The 25,036-nt window shown below is 38.9% G+C and overlaps 1 protein-coding gene across 1 annotated transcript in view; it reads right to left on the minus strand.

Moving 5' to 3' along the window:
- Nucleotides 1-20,655, minus strand: part of kiss1r (KISS1 receptor) — a 45,457-nt gene extending 24,802 nt beyond the window's left edge. Inside the window, 2 exon segments of the mRNA NM_001170514.1 lie at nt 6,562-6,686; nt 20,217-20,655. Of these exon segments, the coding sequence (NP_001163985.1) occupies nt 6,562-6,686; nt 20,217-20,460 (369 nt within the window). The 5' untranslated portion in view covers nt 20,461-20,655.
- Nucleotides 20,656-25,036: the final 4,381 nt, after the last annotated feature.

Genomic DNA, 25,036 nt, shown 5'->3' on the forward strand with positions numbered 1-25,036 from the left:
AATTTGGAATTATTTGTTAGGGTGACAGGTTCCCTTTAAGTTTACCCACATCTAATATCGCACAGCAACCAATCAGCCAACAGCTGAACAATAAATGCTATCTGCTGACTGGCTGCCATATATTACAAGACAAGTAGCAAACTTATCACCATTTTACATAACTCCGTTAGGAGGCTAGTTAAAGGCCCACAATACTGGCCAAGTCTTACAAGCTTCTGCTTCTGATTTTTTAACAGAAGAATTCTCCTCCTCAAAGGAAGAAAAGAAAGACCGAACAGTGCCAAACTTTAAATTAGCTGTTGCGTATGGAGAGCCTTAGTAAAGATTCTATAACACTGGCGACAGATACTGACAGGCTGTTACTGTTTCAACAAAGCAATGATACTTCTTAGAAACTATCTTTGCAACCTCTTTCATCCAGAGAAGTCATACATTTGTGAAACTAAAAAAACAACAATTTATCATTAATAAAAGGATACTTTTGAGCAACTGAATTAAAGAAATTACAAATATTATACAGAAAGTATTAACTGGGCTGGTTTTTATTTACTGTTCATGTAAAAAGGGAATATACTCCCTAGATCCTCTTAGGCTGGTTTATAGGGTTCATCTTACTACTGTATGAAGTGCTATATATCAAAGCTAGACAAGTGGCAGTTGGCCATGTTATTTCCAATACTTGCAGGCATTTTTTTTCTGCTTTCATTAAAAAGTGCAGAACATAGGAAGCACTATGCATATTTATAATGCATCGCATAGCATGTATTGTGATTTATGCAATTCTGTGTGTTTCCTAAAATTATCTCTTTAATTATTGTGAAGGGAATGTATTAATGTTGTTCTAATCTAACTGTAAAATGTGGCATTAAAGCAGAATTTTTCCAATTTAATTTATTATAGATAGTGTGTTTCATCAAGGTTTTTTGGACTTTGCAGTTTTCTTTTGTTATTTTTGCTTTTGTCTTCTTACCTAGAGCACTGCATCTATTGAAGTTTTCTGATTAAGGTTTATTAAGATTCACACAACCATCCTATGCACTAATCTGGAATTTCCTTTTGTTGGTCTGCTTCAGCCAGGCCCAGATTTTTGGCGAGGCCACAAAGGCCCGAGCCTAGGGTGGCATAAATATAGGGATTGCTGCAGAGCAATTTTGCTCACATACGGAGCAATGGAGACCTCTCCCCACTGCTCGGTATGTTAGTTTACATGGAAGTGCTAATGCGCATGTGCGGGGGGTGGGGAGGCAAATGCAAACGCAATCAGGGGGGGGTGTGAATGGGGGGCGGCCTCGGGGCGCCCCAGCAGCAAATCCGGCGCTGACTTCAGCCCTCTGAACATCCTTTATTGTCCTAATCAATTGTATTGATTAAGTCCAAGTTCAGGGCCTCCGCTCTCCAATCACTAGCTAAAGTAGAAGAATAATATGAGATAGATACCTGCAGACTTTACACTTGAATATGTGTTTTTGTTTAAACAAATGCTTTTCCAAAATAAAAATAAAAATTTTGTTTTACCAGCAAATAAACGCAGAAAAGCAACTTGAACATAAAAGCAGATTTCTAGATCAACCACATTTAAATAAAATGGTGAATTTCTAAATTGGTGCAATTATAAATGTATTCCCATTCTCAGCCACGTAACAAAGAAGAACTAATTTCCACAAAATGTTATGTTTATCTGTAATAAAGATGTCAATTTATCACATTCAAGAGTATGTTCTGGAGAATGGCTTTTCTGAAGTATAGATTACATCAAAGAAATCTACTTGCTTTTTTAGGGCACTGGAGAGATTAGCCCACGATAAATCTCTGCTACTGTGGGTGACTAATCTCTCTGAAATGCCTGCAGGAGGAAACTTTGTGTGACTTCAGAAAAACCTAGCAATGTGCATGCATTTCCAGTGGCAATTCACTTTGTTGGAGAGATTAATCGCCCACGGCAGCAGAGATTTATCTCAGGCTATTAGTCTCTCCAAGGGACATTAGCCTTATGAAGTAAGTAGGAACTTCAACAGTGGGGTTGCAAGGGATGCACTCTACTTGGATTTTGCCCAAACTTGATACATTTCTATATAAATGCCTGCTTTTAAACTAATGTCTGTTGGTTGTATATGGATAGAACACTGGCTAAAGGATCGTGTGCAGAATTTGGTTGTCAGTGGTATATTCTCTACTAGGTGTAGGATTAATTTAATCAGGCTGTGCAACCTTGCTCACATTATCTGTGCTTAAACATTTACCACATCCTGTATCAGAACCTGTACTGCTTAAATACTTCTTTATTGTATATATCAAGGAAAAAATGGATACAAACCATGGTAAAAACACTGATAATATTCAACTAATGTAAGCTTGAAACTTGCTTAGAGTGACATTTATTTGATTAAGCATAAACAGTTTCCAGTGAGATTACATAAAAAAAAACACATTATTTTCAATTCTAAATATAGGGACAGTCACTGACCTACAGGATTTTTGTTAGAGGTGTGAATTATGGAGCATCTAGAATTTTGCACGTCTGTTCAGTGATATAAATATTTCTACCTGACCAGCATAACAGTAAACTTAAGATGCTGCAAGTAGTGATGAGCGAATCTGTCCTGAAAAATTCGTGAAACGACAGGAAAATTGGCAAAACCGCTCGTGTCACGTGCGTCTTTTTTTTTTGTTGCACACTTCTTTTCTTGATGCAACCGCACCTATTTTGCTGCAACTGCACCCATTTTTTTTTTACCTGACCGTGTCTATTTTGACACGATTGTGACTTTTTTGATTAATTTTTCCAATGGCGAAATGCACAAATTTGCTGCAAATCCATGCCTGGCGAAAAAAATTCGCTCATCACTAACTGCAAGTTTAGAATCCAGATGCATTGTATCTGTAATAGCGATACACCAAATCCAGGATTCAGTTCTAGAAAAAATTTAAATATACATAGGCTTACAGATTGTTGTTTTTCATTTGTTTTGGTGGCAAGGATGGGAAGTTTTAGAAAGAATGGATATGCATAAATAAGAACCTAGCTCCCAGATATAATACTAAGTTTGCCTAGGTGCAGTAACCCATAACAACCAATAAAATGTTTGCTTTTAAACAGATGACCAATAAATACTTCTTTTTGATTTGTTGCTTTAGATCAGAGTTGTCCAACTGGAGGCCAGTGGGCCAGATGTGCTCCTCCATGAAATTTTTTATGATCCTGAAACTGCTTGAGCGCTCCTCTGAACGCTATGGTTATTATGTTATAACCTGGCCCCCCAAACATGTACAACATGACTTACTATCAGGAAAGATTTAAACAGCACTGCTTTAAGTAATTAGGCATGTAGCAAACTCTGGTACTTTTATTACATTTTCTTATTAGTGTCATAGAATGGACCATCTTAGGAAACTTGACAAGATTTACATTAGCAAGAGAAAGAGACATTTTCTTTGAAGGGAAATATCTTGCTTATCTTAATACATATTTACATTAGACCCTGGGAGTAGGGTTGTCACCTTCTTTGCAGTGTAATACCAGCCATGGTGACATCACTTGGGGAGTGGTACTGCCATTGCTGAATGTGGGCGGTAATGTCAAGGGTGGGAAAATGGGTAGGCACAGGTGGGAAATGGGCAGGCATGGGCAGGAAAACTGCAGATCCAAGTCAGGTCCATGCAGAGAGCAGGAACTAATTGCTTATATGAGGTAATTGGGCAGTGGAGGAGGTCAGGTGGCAACCCTAGCTTTGAGCAATTTTCTTCAGGACAGTGCTAAATAGTGATGAGAAACATGCAACATTTTGCTTCACTTTGTAAAACTTTAGAGTGTGGCAAGCAGGTTGTGTCTATCCAGTTTCTACAAACCACAGCGTTGACAGATGTCAACCAGACTATACCAGACAGGTGGACCCTTAACCGACCTAAAACGTATATTTACCAAAGATGCAGCTGCAGCAGCACCACAGACATCATACAGAGTGAGAGTAGCCAAAACTGGTATGGCGGAGTCAATAAAAGCAGAGTAAAGATCAGGATGAGGCAGCACTGGGGGGTGTACTCTGGTTTAAGCAATGGATGCTTTGCAACCCCACCTATCCAAGAAACATTTTCTTAATGAATATCAGCATATCCACACTGCCAGTGGATGGCCATGTTCGTTTTTCACTGATCACCCCGCATGTAAATTATATGCTTTTAGAAGACATTGGCAAGGAGCAAGCAAGCACCTCCAGAGCATAGTGTGCCAGTTCTTGCACTATTCATGTGTTGCACAATGAGAAACCCCATGTAATCAGTCACTATGTGCTTTAACTGCTGTTACTCAAAGCATTGTAGTGGAGGCCCTATAACAGAACCCTCCTCAAATGAACCACCTGCCTCTCTCTTTTTCAGGTTCAAGGAATTTCTCCAACTTTTTCTTGTAATGTGGATAAAGTAGGCTGATCACCCAGTAATCATCCCTGTCTTTAATAGTATGTATCTGTGCTCTGCATATGGGCAACCTTCTGTGCTGTCCTAGCCACTAACAACAGCTAGGATGTGTGTGGGTGATTTGTGCCCTGGCTCTGATCCTGGCTCCTCTGCATGCATCCAGTTCTTTTCTCCTGAACTAGTCGGCTGGCAGGTGTTGTTGTGGCTACATCCCTGCCATCCCTACTGGCTGTGAAGGACCTGTGGAAGTGGCTACAGGCCTTACATGCCTTCTTCAGCACATCACCCAGCCCTGGGTAGCTGCACCACAAGTTAAGAACAAGTGCAAAGCAAGTTATATGGGTCAAATGGACTTGGAAGAAGGTCTGTAGGTTGTGCTCCACATGGAGCTTGGAGCTGGTGGGTGATAAACTACTGCTGCACTTGATCCTGGAAAATTAGAGGCCATATTTTAGAAATGATTGGTAAATGGTAGAAGATTTTTATGGGGGAATATTTTTAAAACTTAAGATTTTTTTAAAAAGTTTTTTTGTTGCACATTGGAATTGGGAAGTTATCTGAAAGCAGTTCTAAGGTGTAGCACAGGCTCCTTCTCAAAATTTGAAATATTTTTTGTTCAAGAATAACATTTTTAATGGTAGAATGAATTATTTGCAATGTAAACAGTATAATTCAGAAATAAAAAGCACACCATAAAAGTCATGACAGAATCCCTTTAAAGGAGAAGGGAAGTCATTTTGGCATTTAGCTGCCAATAGATTAGCCACATTAGTGCAACACTATATTTATTTTGCAGAAAGCTTTACCATACCTGCGTAAAGAGCCCTATAAGCGTCCTTTGTTTGTTCAAGATAGCAGTTGCCATTTTAGCTTGGTCTCCATAGCTTCCTGCTGCAGCTCTATCCGTTGGTAGCTCAGATCACACATTCTGATGGGAGGGGGAGTGAATTCTTATGAATTTTTAAGGGAGGGGGGAGCAGGAGAAGGAAGAGAAGAGAGCTGTACAGACTCCGGTCCCGGGAATGTAGGATTTTTCTGAGAGAGGAAGTTTCTCTCTCTGAGAGAGAGTTTTGATAGGGTGCTCAGTACAGCTTTTCTGTGAGTGCTTATGGCTGTATTTACATAAACCTTTCTGATAAAGCTTACTTAGTTTTTACATTTCCTTCTCCTTTAACTTTAAAAATAGAGAAACTAGGAAGATTATAAGAGAGTAACAAAAGAATAGCTAACAGCTTCAGAAAAAAGGAATAGTATGAGAAGGAAGGGTCACTGGTGTAACAGGCCTCTATCCACCAGTGAGAAAAAGGAGGAAAAGGATGAAGACCAGAAAAAATATATGCGGGAAAACAAACAAGGGAAAAAAATGCAATAAAGGAGAAAGGAAAAAGTTAAATATGGTAAGTGAGGCACTACAATACTGAACTGATCCAGTACATGTAAAACACCACATAAATATACAAATACAGTTGTTGCTCTTCCTAGTTTGCTTCTAGTAAACAACAAGAGAGATTTTCAATTCAGAATGGTTAAAAACTGGAGAGAAATTGTGATGATGTAAAGAACTGAAAATAGCGGGTAAGTGACAGGGTACTAATTAAAAGGCTTGACATTCAGTAGGAGAGGTGCTCTCTGATGCGAGAAAGAGTTGTAATGAGCAGCAGTGAAACAGAGGTGAGAGGACAGCTTTGTATTCAGGGCAGAATTTAATTATTTCTATTGTAGAAGATATGAAGGATAAATAGCCAGAAAAAAATGGCACAGGCAAAGAACAGACATACTGCAGATACCATGGTTTATAAAACTACTAACAGTGAGGCCATGGTAAGATCTGTGTGATGAGCAAAGTGTAATTTTGAGCACAATTGCCATGTTTTTTCCCATAATGCAGTGTTTTTCCCAATATTTCGGCATCATTTTAGGCAATTTTCTCTGCACCAATGCACTTTAATCTGCCTGTCATTACTTCCAGTGTATGGCATGTGAATGATGTCTGCAATAAATTCTTTATGATGTCTGCTCGAATGATGTCTACATCTGCTTCTTTAAGCGCAAGTGTGCACATCATTTGCACACTGAACATCACAAATGATGCCTGCCAGACTTCCATGCAGTTGTGTCTAATTTCCAACGAATACACTGCCTACTAACCTGCTGGATGTAGTTGACAAACTTGCACATAAATTCCCCAAATATCCAGCCAGGCAGGGGATAAAGCGCAGCTGTGAAAGGCACACAGGAAACAAGGAAGATAATGTCTGTTGCTGCCAGATTAGCTGTTGGGAAAAGAAAAGGTTGTAGTCACAAATCTTTTGTGTATATATGCAATGCAAGATAACAGACAGAATTAAGTGTAGAGGGCACAGAAACAATACAGGGGTGTAACTATAGAAGTAACTGCTGACTCTGGAGGAATAGGGAGTTTAGAGACACACTGGGCCTGATTCACTAAAGTGCGATAAAAATTATTAACGCTTTTTTGCGTTAAAAAACGCGAAATAATTTGCGCGCGATTCACCATAGTATTATCGCGTGCGAAAAATCGCCATTTTCGCATGGGTTATTTCTCGCACTAGTTTTACAGCATGCGTTAATTTCCGCGCTGAAAAGAATACGATCGCATGATTCACTATAACTTTTGCGCGCTAAATATCGCATTTGGCTATGCGAAAATTAACACCTACTACAGGCAGGTGAAAAATTATACAAAAGTACAGTAAATGATTTTTGCCAATAAAATATGGACTTACAGTGTTATTTATTCAAGTATGTGTTTCCCCTAAGGTGATGCAGCCACCAGTTTGCAGGGAAATGGTCATTTTTAATACAGTAATTTTCTGCAAGTATTGGCGTGTATGGCTAACATGGCGTGCGTTCATTTGCGCGACTACTTATATTTGGCTACAAGTGATGAAATGTTTCGCCAGGCATGGATTCGCAGCAAATTTTTGGACGTGCGTTGAATTTTTTTGCGGCGGATTTTTTCATGCGTTTCGCAAAACAATCCGCCAATGGCAAAACGCATGAAAAAATTTGCCACGCAAAAATTCACCGCACATACAAAAATTTATACAAGCGTCAAAAAATAATAGTCACAGCAACAATTTTTTTGCCCGCACAACATTTTTGCCGTTTCGTGGATCTTTCGAAAGATTTGCTAATTTTTCACTAATGATAACCAGAACACATTTGCTCATCACTAATGGCTACTATTTATAAGCATCTACTATTTATATGATACCATTTATATGCTACCATTTATATGTGGCTAATATTTATATACACCATTTATATGCGGCGACAATTTTTATACACTATTTCTAAGCTACCATTCATATGCGGTGACTATTCGCGGGCGTAATTTAGCACATGTACCAGCAAATACCGCATTGAAATAGTCTTCGCGAGTTAAATAACGCATGCAATATCGTGCGTAAAAAAGCGCGAGTATGCTTATAGTGAATCGTGCGAAAAATCGCCAAAATTAAGCCGCGGTAAAAATTTTAGCGCACAATAAAAATAGCGCGCGTTTTATCGCCCTTTAGTGAATCAGGCCCACTGACTGCTAAGGAGTTTCACTATATGTTTATAAGAAATGGTGCATTCCCAATGTTCAGTAAGAACATTAAAACATAATTTGAATAGCTATTGCATCATTCAGACAAACATGAAGGAATCTGTTACACACACAGTCCTGCACCTTGCAGCTATGCCCTAGATGTGCATGTCCAGTTAAAAAGCCCTCCATTACTTCATTACTACATGCAAGCTAAGGGGGAATATAAGAGGGATGCTCATGACTAGTGATGAGCAAATGTTTTCGTCAGGCATGGATTCGCAGCGATTTTCTGCATTTTGCCATTGGCGAATTGTTTTGCAAAACTTCGGTGAAAATTCGCCACAGGAAAATCCGCCACGCTGAAAATGTATTTTGTTGCGCCTCAAATTTGCGGGCGACCATAAAAGACGTGGGCGACAAAATAACACGGGCGACAAAAAAAATCACACGACAAATGCGTTACACAAATTTTTCAGATTCGCTCATCACTACTCATGACTGCCCCTAGCTTGCCACTCAACGTAGAGAGGAATGCAGAAAGTGCAGTATTCTTAAGAAATGCAAAGGTCTTTGGGCACTACCTGTGCCTATGGGAGTACAAAAAACATGACACGGAAATACTGACACCTTATGCGCATCATAAGATTATTCTACATCAGCAGTGTCTAATATGTGGCATTACAACTGCTGCTAATAAAATGTAACGCCAAGAAGCCTCCATCTGCAAGAGGCTGGTGGTGTAATCTGATGGGGCTGCCATCTAATTGCAAAAAAAATCTTTGGTGGGGGCCAATGTGCACTATCATGGACTGGATGTATTATATTACCGTTGCACACATGACTACAGTTATAGTGGCATGCTTGTAGAGCATCCCACACAAAGGCAATCATTTGATATCTGCTTCCTACTAATGTCTGTATTTCAGATATTACTGAACTACAAATGCCTGCTTTGAATAACTAACACTAGCCCACTGTCTGCACTAATGCTTTCTATAATCCCATGTTTTCTTTCATTAACAAGTTGTTTGATTTCTAAAACATTACAACTATCAATATAGTTTTCTGTTCATTTGTTAAAAATGTTGCAATCTATATTACCAGCACCCCGCCCCACCTGTTAAGCTCTTGAGCAGCTCATGATATTGAATAATATTTACAAACAATTCCAACGCTTCAAAATTAACAGACTGCATTGTTAAATAGACTTCATGTGACAATATTCAAGCTGTTTTGATCTTGCCCACCCACTGACAGCATTCATATTCATAACTATTCAGCTTTTCAACCCCATGTTTAATTGAACTGCGTGAAAAGAAAAGGAGGGGGTTATATTCGCTCATTGATCACTAGATCGTCAAACACACTTTTCCTATTGCATTCCTTATAAGTGAAAAAGGTGGAAACAGATGAGACTACTTTTGAATTCTTTGCCCTTACCCTCGGTTGCTGTACTGTCCACTCACCAACTAACATAAAATGGCTATTAGTAACACAGAAGTAGGGGGTGAAAACATTAGTACAAGTGCACTGTATGACTTCTAATCTAGTTCTTTTTCTTCTTATCACTTGAACACTGTTTCTATGGTAAGTTCCTAGAAACGATTACCATGGTTCTATATATACTTGGGAACAATTTAGGTTTTTAGAGTTCACAGTGGGGTGGAGGTTTAATACATGTTGATAAGTGGTAAACATTAGTTTGACATTTTTAAGCACATCTCTTCTACAATTACAATGTTTTTTTCTGTACAGACCAAATGTATGAAAGTGACACTGACAGCTGCAAGCATTATTGTACAAATGGAGCAACATTAATAAAATAATGTAATTGTATATGTGACTGAAAACAACATTTAATGAAAGGAGGATCTGAAAGCAAACTAGGATTACTCTACAGGAGCAAGCAGAGAGCAGCTATGAGATCCATTATCCGGGCACTTGTTTTTAAGAAAGCTTCAAATTACGGGAAGGCCATCAATTTTACTCAAATTTAATCAAATAAATCTCATATTTAAAAATGATTTCCTTTTTCTCTGTAATAATAAAACAATACCTTGTACTAGATCCCAACTAAGATATAATTAATCCTTATTGGGTTTAATTAATGTTTAAATTATTTTAATGTATGGAGATTCAAACTATGGAAAGATCCCTTATCTGGAAAGCCCCAGGTCCCAATCATTTTGGATTACAGGTCTCATACCTGTACCTAATTGAATTTAGTCTTTTTTTTTTGTATGTGGTATAGGAAAGCTGGGTAGCACAGTTTTCACAGGCAAAGCTTTAGGGCCGTGACACACGGGGAGATTAGGTGCGCTGCGACAAATCTCCGTTGACGCGGGCGACTAATCTCCTTAAAAAGATTAATTATCACAGTGGTTGAAATGAGAAAGCAGATCTTTATTATATCTGTCTAGAGATGTAGCGAACTGTTCGCCGGCGAACTAATTTGGGCGAACATCAGGTGTTCGCAAGTCCGCAAATTCACGAACTTTTGGCGATGTTCGCCATTTTGGGTTCGCCGCGGTTTTTTTTTGCGCCGCGTTTTTTTGCCTCGGTTTTTTCCGCCGCGTTTTTTCCCTTGATCCCCCTCCTGCATGCCACTGTCCAGGTCGTGGCACCCTTTAAACAACTTTAAAATCAGTTTTCTGGCCAGAAATGGCTTTTCTAGGTTTTAAAGTTCGCCTTTCCATTGAAGTCTATGGGGTTCGCAAAGTTCGCGAATATTCGCGAGTTTTGCCGAAAGTCCGCGAACGGGTTCGCGAACATTTTTGGCGATGTTCGCTACATCCCTATATCTGTCCCAAAATATTGTACAGGGATGTCAATAAGACATCAATATTTTTTTACAATGTAGTATCTCAGCAGGTTTGGAAGACCTGTAGATGAATAGGTGAGCACATAACATAAAAGATTAGCAATAAAAAACAACAATATCAATACATCTGAAGTCAGTGGGGGGTCATTTATAAAGCTCGCACAGTGCACAGTTTTTCGCATATGGTTATTTGTCTTCCCTAACGGAATTAATTTTGCGTTGCTGTGCCTGTCTTTAATTTTTTATGTGAATCACTGTGAAATGCCCATTGCACATACACATTTGCAAATGACTGGCAAATAAGATTAATGTTTGCATGAGCATGGCCACTCTGCATGTTTGTGTGGAAATATAGCACCAAATTTCATTTTGCTAATATAAATTTGCGAATATTTTTCACACTACCAAAAATGTGGCTTAATTCGGATGCAGAGTTTGCGTATATAAATATTCACAAATTGCGATTATGCCATTTAAAAACCTTATGTTCGCACTGTGAATAAAATTTTCAATTATGATTGCACATTAAATGCAACAATCTTATTTAGCTTGTTGCAAGCATGGGCAGGGCAAATATGTTCACTGTGTGAATAAGTGTGAGCTGCGCAAACTTTATAGATGAGCCCCAGAATCATTTGTTTTGAAATAAATTCACCGAAATCCTTTTAAAGGAGAATGCAAGTCAAAATTTAAAAAGCATACTGCCCAATAGTCCTCCTATTGTTTAGTAAAAACGCCACACTTTTGGCTCACCTAATCAAATATTTCATATATATTAACCTTCCCTTGTCGTTTAAGTTGGTGCTAAATATATATCTAAAATAATATAAAAATATATCTAGAAGGATAATAATAAAAAAATAGAAATTGCACAATAAATACCAACTAAAAAGTTGCTTAGAATATGTATATCTGTGTGTGGCTTCTGTGAGCTACAAATACTTTTTGTGCTGGGGTAAAATAGCAGGTCATAATCTGCAAAAAAATTGTATTCAGCTTGCCAGGCAAGTAATACTAGTGTACAATAATGATAGGTTTTTATTCAAACTCAGAATGCTTTACACTGATATGACAGCAACTGTGAAGGTAAAATATTTCATGCAATTTACAGTAAAGTTTTATAGTTCTGCAATAAATCTAGATATAATGACAACTGCTTAGTCCCACGGCATAACCCTAGGTTAGAAAGTAAGATGTGGAGAAATATCTACTATATCTATCTATCTCTCCCTCTTTTCTGGTATAATCTTACTGATATAAACAAAATGTTCTGTAATGTAAAACTGCCACAGGTATAGGAATAGCACTCAATATGAAATGCAAACTATAACAGGTTTTAGATTTTAAACGTTTTAAGCAGGAAAACAGCAACCAGTTATATAATTATTCTAACAGGCTTTTCCCAACCAATAGGGCATCTAGACACAAGGCAGATTAGATTGCAAGATTGCAGGAACTCTGTATATTTATGCTTGTTATTTCGTATAATGCTTATTCGCCCTGTGTGTACTTTTCTATATTGTAAAATTAGACAGCGCTGTGTATTCTAGTAGTGCTGTAGAAATTTAAATATAATAAAGTTATAAATCCATACAGATGATATTTCTTACCACAAGGAAAGGGGCCTCCAAAGTCACTAACAATAATAACTGATAGCACAATATATAAGCCATTCTTAAGTAGCTACCTGAAAGTGAAAAAATGTTCACAGGAGTCAGGGTCTCTCATTAATTCTTTACAGGTTAGGAAAGGTTATATTTCATTGCCCTCCAGTTATAGCTCAGTCCTCTTCCACAGCTGAACCTTTTAACCCTTTTTCATCTTTTATATTTTCTCCGATTTATCCTTCATCCATAATTGATTAAGAATGCAGGTAGGCACATCCACAGATAAAAACCACTGGCAAGAAGGTGCAATGATTTAAGGCAAAAGCCCAAAAGTGAAATAGGAATCATTGCTCTGGAATGGCAAGCATAAAAAACATAGAGCTATTTAATATTGTTTTGTGCTATCCGTGTAGAAGTGGATGAGCAAACTATTAAAGAAAGATCCAAAAATCTCCAAGTCAAGAAAGATCAAAGGAACCTGACACACAATAACGTGAAGCAACTTTCCAAAACTAGGGATCCATGGCACTACTCTAGTTTGAAGTTAGAAGAATAATTATGAGAAAGGGGTATGCCAGGAAATGGCAGTTGGGCAGCAATGTGGGCAGCAATGTTTCCAAACTATTGTTTTCCCAAGCATACAGTATACTGAAAACAGCTCACCACTACATCCCTTTTTTCCAATGAAACATATGAAATGAAACATATTTGTAAATGCACTTTAGGAAAAAAAATTGCAAAATGTTTAAACAATTTTTAATAAATTCTATTTACTTCTGTTATTTGAAATGCTAGGGGCCGGGGGTTTCAGGTAAGGTGGTTACTGTAATCCCCATAAGTTAAACATAATTTAAACATTAAATAAACCCAATATGCAGCTAAGTTGCCATCAAGTACTAGGTACTGTTCAATTATTACAAAGAAAATCCAAAACTGAAAAAGTGACTACAAGGTATCCAAATCCTAACTCCACAGGTCCCAAGTACTGCAGACTAGGGTATATGGTATTAAAATAGACAAGGGCTTCAGTAAGTTTGTAGGTCTGCCGTTAGCTGGAGGTATAGAAACACCAACACATGTTTTTCTAGGTTTCTTCAGTTTGTACTTAGGCACTGGTTGCTATGGGCTGGGCCTGGGAAAACCTAGTGGAAGTTATTTATCAACAAAGTGCAAATTTGCCTGTGGACAGTAACCCATGCTACATTCATTGTTTCACCTGAAGCTGGCTGAAAAAAGCCAATCACTGATTTGTTGCTATGGATTACTGTTGGGGGGCAAATTTGCCCAGTGTTGATAAATAAGCCCCAGTGCCTTTTATTACACATGGCGGTTTGGGTCAGCAGGAAGTTGTAGTTAGCTCACAGATTACGTGTAAAATTTACATTCTATAAATCATAAATAAGAGTTTCACATACAGTTTATGAGCTACACATACATTAATCATAGTAGAAATAAATTATGCATTCGCTTACAAAAAAAGATCTAATGTACTCAAGGGAAAAAATGAATACTGAGGACGTAATGCACTGCATTAATTGTTGGCAACTGTGCCTTGAAATTAATTTAATAGCCTGTGTTTGGTTTATTAAATAGATTTCTACATTTTGCAGCAATGCAAGTAAGACTTTTAAGCTATTGAACTGTACCTGATAAATTAACTGTGTTTATCTCTGTACCCTCAATTTCAATATTCCTATTGCTGCAAAATACATTTAATGTTCTGTTTTCGGTAAAACATTAAATTCACAAATTACTTCATTAATTTTATATTTAGTTTGCTCTTAGATGCCTTGCAATTGGTATTCTTCCAAGATGGACAAAGCTGTGCTTAAGTCCGACTAATTAATAATTTAGATATATAATAGATCCTTTAATCATACAGAATTAATTGCAGTGCCACAACACCAAAGGGCATATTTATCAAAATGTGAGTTTAGAGCTTTATACATAAAAAATCAAACTTATTCTATTCAATCCTATAGCATTTTTATTAAAATATTTATCAATAGGTGAAAGTTAGAACTCTCCGTTTGATAAATATGCTTCTGAAAATCACTGACATTTTGATAAATCTGCCCCTTAATCGCATATGCAAAGCATGTCTGTACTTTATCTATAGCAATCGGTTCTTCATCTGTAGATCTGTAGAAATGGTTAATGGGATTTCCATGGGGCCATTTGTATTACCCCAGCAGTAAAAAGTTTTTACATAGAGCATACCCCCCAACTGTCCCGCTTTCCACAGGACTGTCCTGATTTTAATAGCGCATCCCACTGTCCCGGATAGTTCAATGAATGTCCCGCATTTCTGTAATAGATGTGCTGGCTGAAGTCTGGCGCTCCTGCTTCTTGTGCGGCTCCTGCTTCTTATGCTGCTGCTTGTGCAGCAGCGACAGGCCCTTTTATAAGGTTGCAGCCCATGCATATTGAAGTCACACGTACGCATGGGGCGCAACCTTATAAACAGGCCTGTTGCCGCCACACAAGGAGCCGCAGAAGGCGAAAGAGCGTCTATGGGGGCAATTAGGGGCACTGTGTATGGGGGGTACTGTCTATATGGGCACTGTGTATGGGGGGTACTGTCTATGGGGGCACCTTCTATGGGGGCTACTGTGTATGGGGGTACTGTCTATGGGGGCACTGTGTATGGGGGGTACTTTCTATGGGGCACTGTGGATGGGGGGTACTGTCTATGGGGGAAATTGGGGGACTTTGTATGGGGGTACTGTCTATGGGGCAATTGGGGGCACTTTCTATGGGGGCATTGTGTATGGGAGGTACTTTCTATGGGGGCTACTGTCTATGGGGCAATTGGGGACAGTTTCTATGGGGTCAATTGGGGGCACTTTCTATGGGGGGTACTGTCTATGAGGGCACTTTCTATGGGGGTACTGTCTATGGGGGCAATTGAAGGCACTGTGTATGGGGGGGTACTGTCTATGGGACACTGTGTATGGGGGATACTGTCTATGGGAGCACTGTGTACGGGGGGTACCGTATGGGGGTACTTTCTATGGAGGGTACTGTTTATGGGGGCAATTGGGGGCACTGTGAATGGGGAATACTGTCTATGGGGGCACTGTGTATGGGGGGTACTGTCTATTGGGCCATTGGGACACTGTGTATGGGGGGGCAAAACTGGTACATAGTTATTACTCACTTATAACTGACTGCATTCTCTCTATATTTGTATTTTACATGTAGGAGTTGCTATATTGTTTTCCATAGGTAGTACAGTATGAAACACCATTTCAACTATATAAAAGGAGTATTTTTTTTAAAAAAAAGGGGTGTGGTAATTGGGGCGTAGCCACAAAATGGGCGTGGTCACAAATTTGCTAAATCTTTTTGTCCCTCTTTCAATTTTTTAAATGTTGGGAGGTATGCATAGAGGTCTGCAAATGCTGCAAGTCTTGACAGAGCCGATATGTGACTAAAGAGTGGAGTAACATCAGGCCAGATTGATGTACTACTATAGATATGATACCAATTTACTTTGTATAGAAATCCTATAAACTAGAGAGATAACTAAGATTAAAAATCATTGAAGTGGGACAATCTTAAAAATGAAAATTCAATATGAGCTTCATTTTATGGAAACAGGAGATTTCTGCATGTAATCAACTAAATATTTGGTACTGTTCCTGAAATAAACAAGATAATACTTCATGATCTATTAAAACTGTTCTGACTCCGACTCCTGCATGAAGACAATAAAGATAGACTGATTGCTGAGAATGAGAAAATGAAGATTATATTGATTATTAAAGAAACGGTAAAGAAAGTTTCTTTTTACAAAGTTTCTTTCACAAAAGACACTAGAACATATGAAAGTGAAGAAATATTCAGGACCTGTAAATCATAAAGGGGTAGTTCACCCTATTAAAAGGCATAAATATAATTTGCCATCACAACCTGTGTAAAACCATTTTTGCTGCTCCTAATTAAAGGAAAACTATACCTCAAGAATAAATAATTAACCAACAGATTGTTTATATTATGTTAAGTGACCAATTAACCCTTTAAGTGCTAGCAGAATTTTACATTTCAGTTCCCCTCAGTGCCAGACGTTTTGTAAACATTTTGTGCTTACTGGGGGGGGGGGGTAGTTTAGGTAGAAAAAGTATATATCATTTTTTCAGGAGAACCATATACCATATATCTTTGAAAAGTACACATTCTGCCAAATCCAAAATGGGTAACCATGTCTTTCTACTCCCAAGTACCAAACAGCATTGCTTTTCTGAACATAGCAGTTTCTATGAAAATATTATAAAAATTCATATATATATCTTCAGCTACTGAAAATTCAACACATTTGCTGCATTTTTTGTTGGGTAAACACAAAAAAAAAAACAGTTTGATGCCCATTGTGCATAGGATCACCAATGTATCTGGCATTTAGAGACCTCAAAAGAAAATTAGTGCATAAAAATTGCCCCAAAGATCAATTCAGCTACTGAAAATTCAACACATTTACTGCATTTTTGTAAGGTGAAAACAAAAAAATAAGTTGACCCCCAAAACCATATATTTTTGTATATTTTCTTTATGGATATCTATGTCTTTCTTTTACAAGCTACAAAATCGCAATGCTTTCCCAAAACTGGTGGTTTTGACAAAGTCTGTAAAAATTTGGGATGCACTGAACCCAGTTAAGGGTTTTGGCCGAATACCGAACCGAATCTGAATACTAATTAGCATATGCTAATTAGGTTTTGTAAGGGTTATATGTGGGTGCGTGCTTTGCGTGCAGCAAAATATTTGACACTTCCATATTTATGCGGCAAACATTAACCCTTTCAAATCCTAATCAGCATATGCTAATTAGGATTAGGATTCCGTTTGGCCAGGACCATGGATTTGCCCGAATCTGAACCCTGCCAAAAAAGGCCAAATCCTGTCCAAATACCGAACTGAATCCTGGATTCAGTGCATCCCTACTAAAAATTGCCTCAAAGCTTCTACTTTCAAGCACCTTAACCTACATAACAATAGGTAACAAAACATCCCAAATATGAAAGCCAAGGATCCACTGAACAGTTTGATGCCCATTGTGCATAGGATCACCAAAGTATCTGGCATTTAAGGACCCCCAAAAGGAAGTAAGTGCATACATATTGCCCCGGAGATCACTTTATCTACCGAAAATTTAACACATGCTTTCACATAGCATTAGGTACCAAGAAAACACATCCTAAATATGAAAGCCAAGGATCTACTGAACAGTTTGATGCCCATTTTGCATATGATTACCAAAGTATCTGGAATTTAGAGACCCCAAAAGAAAGTGCATACAAATCACTTTACTGAAAATTCAACAGATGTACTGCATTTTTGTGGGGTAAAAATACAAATAAATTAAATGATCCCCCCAAAACCATATATATTTGGAAAGTACACATTCGGGTGAATTCAAAATGGGCACCCAAATTACGGAAGCACAATGCTTTCCCAAAACTGGCAGTTTTGTTGAAATACCTAAAAACTGCATCAAACCTTCCACTTTCAAGGACCTTATCTTCCACATAGCATTAGGTACCAAGAAAAAACATCCTAAATATGATGAGGTAAAGGCCTGGATTTGTGGTGAGGCCTAGGGCAGCATAAATTTAGGGGCAGCATGCCATCCAGCAACACGTGAAATTTGCTCATATACGGAGCACTGGGGATGGACTTCCTTTCTAGACTATAGAAAGGAAATCATATTTCTTTATTTAAACTTTGCAGTGACAAGGTCCATTTCTATTAAAGCCCCAAGGCCTGGCACCAGCAATCTCTCCCCTCACCCACTAATAGTGGTTTGCATCTGCTTACTCACTGACCCTCACCTCCTAATTGTGCCCACTACCTTGTTGCGCACTAGGCACCCTCCTCTCCTACATATCACCTGTTCCGGCGCTGCTTGCTAGACCATGTAACTGCTGACTGTCTGTTTTGGGTTACTTTACCTTTGTATGAGTACTTTGTTTGAGTCTACTCTATGTACAAGAATGTTGTGATTAATGAATTAATAAGGGGAACCAGCTTTCTTACTGTCATTACAATATTAGGACTGATCTTATTTTGCTAGGGAATCCTAATATCAATATTTTAAGGGACACAGGTAAGGTAAATCAATGTCTAACTTTGTGGTGTAGAGCCCCAAGGGCCTTAGTTAAACATTTACAACAGCACTCCATGGTGTCCATTTACTAGTGCAAAAGATAGCCTGATGTCAGATCAGGTTTACTGAAGTGCAAACACTTCTGTCATGGCATCCACGCTTTGTAAGCTGTTTCACAAGGTTTGCTAAAGACTAGTGCCTCAATTGTCACCACATTACAATGGCCAGCCAGAGAGTGGCATTGTGTGAAAAAAGCCAGATATTTGTTTTGTGGAATATATGTAATGAAGAATGATATTTTTAAATGTATTATTGTAAATTCATTTTTAATAATCAATATAATGCGAAAATAATTTATTATTGGTTTTACTTTATTGGCTTTATTTAATAATACTCTTTTAAAGTGGTAATAAATTGTATTTTAGATTTGTATCTATTCATTTGTGTGATCAGTTACAGGGGGGGTCCAAAAAATCAGCAAGATTTATAGGAGAATATGCATTGGCTCAGTGTATAGAGCTACTGCTTTGCAGCAATGAGTTTGTATGTTCTCCTTGTGTATGAGTGGGGTTTCTCTAGGTACTCTGGTGTCTTCCTACACTCCAAAAACATACAGGCAAGTTAATTGGCTTCGGACTAAGTGTGTGTGAATGTAATAGGAACCTTAGACTGTAAGCCCCTTTGGGGCGGTGAATGATGCGGAATCTCTGTAAAGCACTGCAGAAATGTGTCAGTGCTATATAAATACCAGGAAATAAATATATTGTTTGCAGGCCAGCACCCACAGTTTACTCACTGCCACCATTGATCCCTAACAAAATAGGTGGGTAGATACCTAATGTGATTTCCCTATCCGGTAATACACACCACAATTAGGATTAGTTTCTACTAATTCAACAAGCACTCCAGCAGCCAATGGGTTAAATTACATTCAATCACTCTCTCCTGCTAATTTTTGACTAGTTAATTAGCTTAATAATAGATTACATTCAGATTTATCAAAATATGAATTTAGAGCTTAAAAACTCATGCTTGTTCTATTTAATTGGGATTTTTGGAAGAGTATTTATCACATAGAGAGTTCTAACTTTCACCCATTCATAAATATGCTTCTAAAAATCCCATAGGAATGAACAAAATGTGGGTGAGTTTTTATGTATTAAGCTCTAAACTCACATTTTGATAAGAGGCAGATTTACAAAAACTAACATTTCTCATATTTGTATTTTTTTTAAATTTGACTAAACTCATTTTCATGATCTTCTGACACGAACTGAAAAAGTGCAGAAACTGTGACTTTTTCAAATTGTCACTCCTGAAACCTCTAGTTTTGAGGCAAAAGAGTGATCTCTTTAGGGAGGTAGCAACTTCAGAAAACCGAAGCAATGAATTTTCCCCAATGCATGTTACACAGAAGACATACATTAAAATATAGCATTACAAACAGTGATGGGAATAAAACACTGAGAAAGCCTATACCTACCAAATTAGCATTTATTTGAGTGCTCATGAGGCAAGAGTTGGAAGTGTTGCTAGTGTTAACCCTTGCAATGACAGTAAAAGAATGCAATATCCTTTATGATCTCTCTGTCACTGCTTTGAATGCTTTGTGCCCATTGTGGCTATCTCAGCTGGTCCTGCACCCTCCAGTCAAACCACTAGTCATATTGCAGGCATGGCCAGAGACATGAGGCTTGTTTCCTGCTCACTTACCTATATAGAAGTTGGTGACAGTTCTCATCTGCTTGTGCTTGGAGATAACGTAAATCACCAGAGAATTTCCAGTCAACCCTACTAACATCAGCATGGCAAAAAATAGGGGTACTAGCCATGCGTCTACCAGCTGAGGTGGTCGTGGAGGGTCCCCATACTTTTCCAAGTCTGACATATTGGTACATAGGTACACCATACCCCCCAGGCAGGAATCATTAAAGGAAAACAACGACTCGTTATCCATCTCTGGACCAGATGACGATTCAAGCATTACCCCCAAGAGAGCAGTCATTGTAACTCCAGCGTGGTGTAATTGTGAAGGAAACGTGGGGCTGCTTACACAGCAGGCTCGGAGCACAGCACAAATGACAAATATGATATAACTACCTGGACATAGTACTAATACATTATGGCTTGCTCTGCTCCCATTCACACCGGTATTAAATTGATGACCTGAAGAATTAGTCCCTGTGGCAGTGCTGCTGGTAAGGGTCCATTCAGCCTGGCTTAGTAAAACGACCTGTTCAGACTGGATTAGCGAATAACTAATAATCATTAGGTATCGGACTTTTCTCCCTGCAAGTGCATTTAAAAAACTGAGAGGATTAAGCAAGACATATATCCACAGATACAGAAGGTACTGACGAGCCGGCTCCTTCCAGTGCTGTAGCCTTACTAACATTCACAAACTTGCCAACTTCTGCGCCTTCCCCCGACAGCAGTAAGTGCCATTCATATGAACATCTTCTGGAAGCGTGCAACTTAAGCCTGGAGTAGGGGTGTGCAGTTCGTATTCATATGGATTCTGTAAGGTTGAACGTCATGTTTCTACTCTGAAACCATGAGGTATGTGTTAATGTATGGGATACAGAGACGAAAGAGCTTGGTCCTTTCGGCACCAAACTGACTCATAATGCAGACTGTTTCTCCCCTATAAGGAAAGTCCCCTCCCGCCCACTATCTCTACCCACTAAGCAGAAGAAGGGGGCGTCACTGCTCAAGATAAAGACCCTTGCTCTGCGCTGACTGCATGCACAGTGTGTGCTCAGCAAGGGGCTTATAACACTGGCAATGTGTTGGCTGTGCATGGGTTAATATATAGCTTGTGCAATGACAGAGTAAAAGAATGCAATATCCTTTATCCTCTCTCTGTCACTGCTTTGAATGCTTTGTGTCCATTGTGGCTATCTCAGCTGGTCCTGCACCCTCCACTAGTCAGCGTGGTGTAATAATTGTGAGGAAACGTGGGGCTGCTTACGCAGCAAGCTTGGAGCACAACAACTGACAAATATGATATAACTACCTGGACATAGTAATAATACATTATGGCTTGCTCTGCTGCCATTCACACCGGTATTAAATTGAATAATTCACCTGAAGAATTTGGCAGTGCTGCTGGTAAGGGTCCATTCAGCCTGGCTTAGTCAAAGGACCAGTTCAGACTGGCTTAGCGAATAACTAATAATCATTAGGTATCGGACTTTTCTACCTGCAAGTGCATTTAAAAAACTGAGAGGATTAAGCAGGACATTTATCCACAGATACAGAAGGTACTGACGAGCCGGCTCCTTCCAGTGCTGTAGCCTTACTAACATTCAAAAACTTGCCAACTTCTGCGCCTTCCCCCGACAGCAATAAGTGCCATTCATATGAACATCTTCTGAAAGCGTGCAACTTAAGCCTGGAGTAGGGGTGTGCAGTTCATATTCATATGGATTCTGCAAGGTTGAACGTCATGTTTCTAGTCTGAAACCATGAGGTATGTGTTAATGTATGGGATACAGAGATGAAAGAGCTTGGTCCTTTCGGCACCAAAGTGACTCATAATGCAGACTGCGGCTCCCCTATAAGGAAAGTCCCCTTCCTCCCACTATCTCTACCCACCATGCAGAAGAAGGGGGTGTCGCTGCACAAGATAAAGACCCTTGCTCTGCGCTGACTGCATGCACAGTGTACGCTCTGCAAGGGGCTTATAACACTGGCAAGGTGTTTGCTGTGCATGGGTTAATATATAGCTTCTCATAATGGGCTGATTTTCATTAAGGCTTGGGAAGGCTAAATCTGCCTGACCAAAGAAAATAAAAAAGGTTACAAAAATACAGCAAAACAAAAACTTTAGTAAGTTACAGTTGCTCTGGATGAGCTTGTTGGCGGTGGGGCTTGGCAAGTCAAAAATTGGTTACATTTTGTATAACTAGTTTGATGTGGTGTCCACTTGCTGCACAGTATGCTCCATAACTTCTGTGTGCCTCCCTCTCCTCACCTCATTATCCCTCCTGCACACTAATGCTGGATATCCTGTTGCTAGGTGTCCCCCATAAAGATCTTAGAGACTCCTTCTTTATCAGCATGTATTAGTACTCCCTTAGGGTGAAGACACACAGAACTACTAGTAGAAGCTACTTGTTACAGCTACTAAAATAGATAATGCTGATCATTTACTGATAATTGACTCTACAAGAGTTTTAGCAAAGGCAATTCTCAGTATTGTCTATGGCAGGGGATTTTCTTGCATATAGTATCCTTGACAAGTAGCTACTACAAAGTAGCTCTGCGTGTCTTCACCCTTATTGTTCTGCTTGGAACAGCGGCTCTCCTTCCCTTCCTCCTGTCTCTTGCTGCCAGCGTTCTTAAAAGAACAGTTCAGTGTAAAAATTAAACTGGATGAACTACCCCCCAAAAGGACACATTGGAGACTAAATGAAATCTTGCTCCACAACCCGGAGGTATTTAAGCAGACTGAGTCAAATCTCAAAGATTACTTTAGAGAGAATGAATGCACGGTCTCCTCTTTACAACACCCTGGGAAGCCCATAAGGCAACAATCAGAGGTCACCTTATCTCCATAACTTCTCATTTAAAGAAAAAACGTAATGAGGATTACCTAACTACACAAAAACAATTACGGAATCACAAAAATCTTTATAATACCCTGAAAACTGAATCTGTGCTCTCACAAATCATCACGTTACGCAAAGAGCTAGCATCATACAGCATAAAATTAACGCACCCCAGAATTACAATGTATCTTATAAACCCAGCCTTTGAACCAGGCACAGCACCCTAATTCTACAACAGGTGGTCAAAGACTGACCTTTTCACAATTGATGACTTGGTAGATCCACAAAAGCCTGATATCAATCATATGTAAGATGTTAGTCCAACCACTCCTGAATCAACCCCCTCACCATTCCTATATGACCAAATGGAACTTTGCACTCTAGACGCCTCTTTCCCAACCAAACTGGGATTCCATATGGTCCAATGCAAAAAAAATAGTAACATTACTAAGAGGTTAGGGAGCTGAAAGCAGGAAATAACGTTCTGGCTATAATGTTAGACATCTGCCCACTCCAGCCTTTATAGATTACATTTTTGCCTAACTAACCATATTGCAAATATTTTTTATTTTGCGCAGTCTATCTTTAAGGTAACGTTGCAAAGATGCTTACTCACAGGAGGGATGGTTGCACATAGAGTGTAAATGTAGGCCTTGCAAAAGTTACATTTATTTGTGATATATTTCAACTTTGGAAAGTTTTAAATGACATGTAAAGTCAAAATGGTAAGCACCCCCAGTTTAATAGTTCTACAAGTTTTTCCCGAGGCCAGTGCTCCTGAGAACCAGACCAGCTTGTAGAAAAAACTGTTGTGCTGCGCCAGCATCTCCTCATGCTAGTTTTGTGACCCCAACCAGTAGCTCATGAGCAACATGTTGCTCACCAACCCTTTGGATGTTGCTCCTTGTGGCCTCAAAGTAGGTGCCCATTTTTGAATATGGTTAGGAGGCAAGTTTTGGTTGCATAAAAATGAAGTATAATGCCAAACAGAGCCTTCTGTAGGCTGCCAGTCCACATAGGGGCTATTAAGTAGCCAATTATAGCTCTTACTGTCACCCCCTGGAAGCTTTTTTTTGTGTTGCTCACTTTTCTCTCCTTAAAAATACCTTTGCCAAAATATGCTTTAAACATACAGCTACTTTATAATTGTAATGTTAGGAGTGATTTCACTCTCTGCACCTGATGTTACTGTTTTATCCGTGCCAAATGCAGTGCTTATTCTCCATTTTCTGCAAAGATTTTACTGGCATGTGTGGCATTAATGCAATGCTCGGAACCTGTTTTGTCCATGACCTTACTGCCATGTTTGGGGATGACAGTTGAATTACAGAATCAGAATGATAGGGGGCCAAATAAGCTTTTGCTGGTGGAAGAATGACAGCCGAGAAAGTGCTGTGTACGACATTGGCTTCCGAAACCAAACGACCTTCCGAAACCAAAAATGTACTCTCCACCTACGATTACCTGCATAGGGCAAAGTTCTGAGTAGAGAACCTAAGTAGAACGAGTATAAATGTAATATCTTCGAATTAAGACACATACAGTAAATGGGATACATTACATGTTATATTGTGATATTGAACAAGAAAATAATATCTTTGCAGCTGTATCATAACATTCACTTAGATCTGTACAATAATATAATATCAAACGAGTGAATGTACACTTTAGGTAGTCATACATGACAGATTTAAGCTGCTGATTCTGCCCCTCAGACTAAACTGGCATCTTATCTGCCCATGTATGTGGCCCTCCGTAGGGCCCACCCGACATCTAGACCAAAAAAAAAGTCTGAAGTTGATCACATAGGTTTGATTTTCCCATTGCATTAAAGACTGCATCTGTACGTTGATGTGGTCCTCAATCTGACTGCCAGCATAGCGGCAAATATGATCTGATAGTTGGCCTGAGGGTCAAATGATCTGATCAGCCTGATATTGCCCATTGTTATCGGCAAAAGATCTGCCAAAAACAAGTGAA

This window comes from Xenopus tropicalis, chromosome 1 (genome assembly GCF_000004195.4).
Source record: "Xenopus tropicalis strain Nigerian chromosome 1, UCB_Xtro_10.0, whole genome shotgun sequence".
NCBI lineage: Eukaryota > Metazoa > Chordata > Amphibia > Anura > Pipidae > Xenopus > Xenopus tropicalis.